Source organism: Nannospalax galili, unplaced genomic scaffold (genome assembly GCF_000622305.1).
Source record: "Nannospalax galili isolate Female #2095 unplaced genomic scaffold, S.galili_v1.0 scaffold538, whole genome shotgun sequence".
NCBI classification, from domain to species: Eukaryota; Metazoa; Chordata; class Mammalia; order Rodentia; family Spalacidae; genus Nannospalax; species Nannospalax galili.
In genome coordinates, this window is record NW_008343842.1 from 3155497 (window position 1) to 3160622 (window position 5126).

The window sequence follows — 5126 nt, forward strand, 5'->3', positions numbered from 1 at the left end:
CCTATTACATGAAGTCGCTTTTAGCTTAAATTATGAGTTAATTTTTGTGTAGTGAGTTTATATCCAAGACCATTGATGAACTTACCTTTTATTCCAGTAGTTTTCCTTTTCAATTTTCTATATAAAACCATTACCAGTTGAAGGTAGAGTTTAAATTTTCTATTTCGTTTCTTTGTGTGTGGGTGTGGGTGTGTGTACACGCACATGTGTGCATGGGTGTGTGCACCTGTGGAGGCCAGAACTTGATGCCTGGCTTCTTCCTCCATTTCTCTCCACCCTATTTTAAAATACTTTATTTATTATTTTTATTTTATGTGTATGAGTGTATCGCCTGCATGTATGTGAGCGCACCCATGTCATGCAATGCCACGGAGGTCAGAAGAGGGCTTCAGATTCCCCTGGAACTGGAGTTAAGGACGGTCCATAGCTGCCATGTGGGTGCTGGGAATCGAACCCTGTTCCTCTGCAAGAACAGTTAGTGCTTTTAACCACTGAGCCCTCTCTCCAGCCCCAACCAATTTCATTTTTAAATTATGTATTATTATTATTAGTGTTTGTGTGTGTATGTGGGGGGCACATGTGTCAAAGGACAAATTTCTAGGTTAATCTCTGGACTGGCCAAACAAAAAACAACTGTAAGAGAGAGCTGGACATGGTGGCGCACACCTGATCCGGGCATAGTGGGGACTGGGTCCTAAGGAACGTGTCACTAGAAGGGAACTTGTGGAGCCTTTTGACTCCAAAACATCTTAGATGTGGGATGAACCTGTGGTCCACTGACCAGAATAACCTCAGACAGTATCATAAACCATCTTCCTCAGCTTCCCCTCTGGCGTTTACTGTCGCCTACAGCAGGAATCTGGGATCAAAGAGGGTGTTGTTTGGATGGCTTCTGTAACTTAGCCTGGTTCACTGACAGCTTGGGCAAGCGGCTGCCTCAGTTATTTTATATTGTTGTTAAGAGAAAAAAAGTGGGGGTATGAGAAGGAGGACGTGGGGAGGCCTGAGTAAGGGAGTCCTACCACCCAGCAGTAACTCCACTCCTCTGTTCCAGCTTCGTGTTCCCCAACACACCAGAGTTCAGCATTCTGACCAAAATAATTTTACAAGCCTTGTCCTTGTCTTTGGTGAGCTCCTTCCTGCTCATATTCCTGGGCAAGAAGATTGCCAGCTTGCATAACTACAGAGTCAATTCCAACCAGGTGAGGGAGCATATTTTCTTCTAATCCCTAAGTCCTTGTGCCGCCCACCAACATGAACATTAGATTCTTCTTTAACCAGAGAATCACTTAGAGCATAATTTGAACTGTACTCACAAAGTTTTTTAAGCGGTGGGGGGTATATAATGTTGAAGTCACTCAAATTCATCAGGTACTGCTCCCCTAGAATGGATATGGTGTGGAGAGGCAAAAAAAGTCATCATATGAGTCAGGGGCAGTGGTGCATCCTCATAATCCCAGCACTCAGGAGACAAAGGCAGGAGGACTGGGAGTTCAAGACCAGCCTCAGCTACATAGAAAATGAAGCCAGCCTGGGCTACATGAGACCCTGTCTCAAAACAGCAGCACGACAACAAAAAAAGAAAAGCTAATAGAGGGTGCCATGCTGCTGAGCTAGAAGAGTCCCTTGCTTCTTGAGTTTATCTTTCACCCACATCCTTAGAATATAACATACAAAACCAGGTTGCTAATCCCCAGAATTAAAAACGGCCTCCTTGTCTTGTTTTTAGTTTTCAAGAAAAGTCTTTAAGTGTGATTCTCCCTAAAATTCAAGAAAGAAACGTGGAAGTGGGAGGTGTCCTAGCTGACACTGGGTGTAGTGTAGAGGAGGGAGGCAAATCCACTGCTGTTCTTCCTGTGAGTCATGTGAAAGAATAAGAAAAGCCAACAGTCTCATTTTATTATCTTGGAAAGGTACTTTCCTTACAATCAAAAGCTAAAACCGAAATGCAGCTTAATCTAGAAAATCAGGTTGGCCACCTCTGTTTACTTTTTCCACAGCTGCATCAAAGTATTATCTGAAGGACCATAAAGAACCCTAACTTCACACTCATAAAATAAGCAGTGTACCTGTAACTCAAAAATTAAATTAATATTCTTCAACAAAAAGTGGGCTTAAAGGCTCTACTGTTTCTTTTCAGGATTTAATAGCCATCGGGCTTTGCAATGTGGTCAGCTCCTTTTTCAGATCCTGCGTGTTCACGGGTGCTGTTGCCAGGACTATTATCCAAGACAAATCTGGAGGAAGACAACAGGTATGTTGAAAAAGAATTTCAGGTAGTAAATACACATAAAGAGACATATGCTGGCCCCTGTATTAATTCATAAAAGGGGATTATCTGAGTTTCATTTAGTTTTACTGTTGTAGTTAATGGGGAAGACCTCATAGTAGAATTTGGATTCCATGCTTGCCCTACTTTTTGCTCAGATATTTTTTAAAGTTGGGGCTGGAGAGATGACACAGTAGTTAAGAGCACTGGCTGCTCTCACAGAGGTTCATTTCCTGGTACCCACATGGCAGCTCACAACTGTCTGTAACTCCACAGGATCCAACACTTTCTTCTGGCCTCTGCAGGCATTGCATGACATGGGTGCACTTACATACATACAGGCAAAACATTCATACACATAAAATAAAAATAAATACATAAATATTTATAAATAAATAAATATGGGAAGGCAGAGTTGAGGGGAATCCCTGGGACTTGCTGGCCAGCCAGACTAGCCGAGTCGGCAAGCGCCAGGATATGTGAGAGACCCTGTCTCAAAAAATAAGACCGGAGGCTGGAGAGATGGCTCAGTAGTTAAGAGCACTGACTGCTCTTGCAGAGGACCCAGGTTTGATTCCCAGCATCCACATGGCGGCTACAAACCATCCTTATCTCTAGTTCCAGGGAAATCTGAAGACGTCCTATGACCTCCACGGCATTGCACGAAATGGGTACACTCACATACATGCAGGTAATACACTCATACACATAAAATAAAAATAATAAATAAAATTAAAAAAAAATAGGATGGAGGGCAGTTGAGGAAGATACCAAATATTAACCCCTGGCCTCCACATGCACATATTTGTACACACACACACACACACACACACACACATGCAGAAGTTATTGGTAGCACATGCCTGAAATTTCCACATTGAGGAAGCTGAGGCAGGAGGATTTTTGAGCTCAAGTCCAGCTCGACAGACAGGGAGGCCTGTCTCAAAAAGTAACAAGAACAAGAAGTAGAGTGGTGGTGCACGCCTTTACTTCCAGCACTCAGGAGGCAGAGGCAGGTGGATCTCTGTGGATTCAAGGTCAGCCTGGTCTACACAGTAAGTTCCAGGCCAGCTGGGGCTACAGGGAGACCCTGTCTCAATGTGGAACCTGAAAGTCATTTTCTGTAGAACTACTGTATGTAAGCGATTTCTCTATATTAGCCCACAGAAGCCCACTTCAGCATACCTGAACAATGACACTTCAGGGAAACCTATCATTGTCTAGGAGGGCTTTTTAGTTTCCTATGGGGAGATGTATTGTCTTCTCTGTTCTGGAGCAGTAGTGAGGGGAAGAAGTTAAAAAAAATAAGAAGCTGGGGCATCCCAAAGTGAAAACATGATTAGAAAAGAGATATAGAAAACGAAATGCGAGACTACAGAAAAACAGAGAGACGGACAGAAAGCCTTATGTCTGTCCTGGTCCAGAAGTGCTGTACTAGGGGGACGGGGACGGGGACTCTGGGCAAAAAAAGTTCACCAGCTCATTAACACTCTAGCTTATCAGTGCCCATCTACTTAGCATGGCTTAAGATGAACCTGCCTTCCTAGGGGTCTTCCCGGGACCAGGTAATTGACCCAGTGAAACTGGAAAGTTAAGGCTCCACCCAGGCCAGAGGTTTTTAGTCTCTTGACCAGACTTCTCTTATGGGACTTTTTGCTATAGGAGCAGGAGGAACAGAGAGAGTTCAAGGCCCCATGCACTGCGCTAAATCCTGAATCAATCAACAATCAATCAATCAATCAATAGTAAATAAATTAAATGTTAATAAAACCCACCAGACTGCCTGACTCTTTAGAAATAAGCAAAACCTGGGGGCTGGAGAGATGGTTCAGCAGTTAGGAGCTCTGGCTGCTCTTGTGGAGGACCTGGGTTCGGTTGCTAGCACCCACATGGCAGCTAACAACCCATCTGTAACTCCAGTTCCAGGGGATCTGATATCCTCTTCTGACCTCCACAGGCATTTCATGACACTGGTGTGCTTACATACATGCAAGCAGTACACTTGTACACATAAAATAAAATAAATAAAATTTTAAAAAAGAAATGGGAAAAAAGCACAGCATAGGACTGGTTTATTTGTACCTATTTTGGTCTAGCTAGGGTTTGGTTTCGGTTTTGGAGATAGGGTATTTAGGGGGCTAGGAAGATGCCCCCTACATGTAGCCCTGGCTGGCCTGGAACGCACTATGTGGACCAGCCAGGCTGCCCTCAAACCAAAGATCCACCTGCCTGTCTCTGCTGGAATTAAAGGTGTGTACCACCACAGGCCTTAATCTAGCTTCTAAACAGCTTATTTTGGTGACCACCTATCTTAAAAATAAGAATCAGTTAAACCAGGCAAGGCTACACAAACTTGTAATCCCAGCACTCAGAGTGGAAGCAGGAAGATCAGTAGTTGGAGGTCATCCTTAGCAAGATTTCAAGTTAGAGGCTAGCCTGGGCTACATGAAACCCTATCTAAGTAATCAGAAGAACTATGAAGAAAGGAAGTTGGAGGAAAGAAAGCCCAGCATACTTTCCTGTGCTGACCATGGCCCGTCTTCTGGTGGGCAAAGAGCCCCGGAAGCTAGAGTCATATGTGAAATCAGTGCAGGGTGGTGCTCTGAGGACCGGCTCAGTTGTCTGCCTAGTTCTTTTTTTTTTTAAATAAATAATTATTGAAAATTTCATATGTGCTAAGGTGTTTTGATCAAATCCATGCCCACTCCCTCCCCTCCAATTCCTCCCATATCTCCCCATCACTTTTTTCTGATGATTTCATGTACTCTTTCTTCTTCTTTAATTTATTTATTTCTTTATGGGGCTGTTGGCTACTCTAACATTCCCCCCTCTGAAGAGGTAACCCTAAAATCTTTTA

The 5126-nt window shown here is 43.6% G+C and overlaps 1 protein-coding gene across 1 annotated transcript in view; it reads left to right on the plus strand.

Annotated features, from left to right (window-relative positions):
• The window catches only part of Slc26a8 (solute carrier family 26 member 8), an 86204-nt gene that overhangs the window by 50745 nt on the left and 30333 nt on the right, over positions 1-5126 (plus strand). The window contains exons 10-11 of the mRNA XM_008840203.2: positions 1055-1202; positions 2141-2254. Of these exons, the coding sequence (XP_008838425.1) occupies positions 1055-1202; positions 2141-2254 (262 nt within the window). The remainder of the gene's footprint in view (positions 1-1054; positions 1203-2140; positions 2255-5126) is intronic.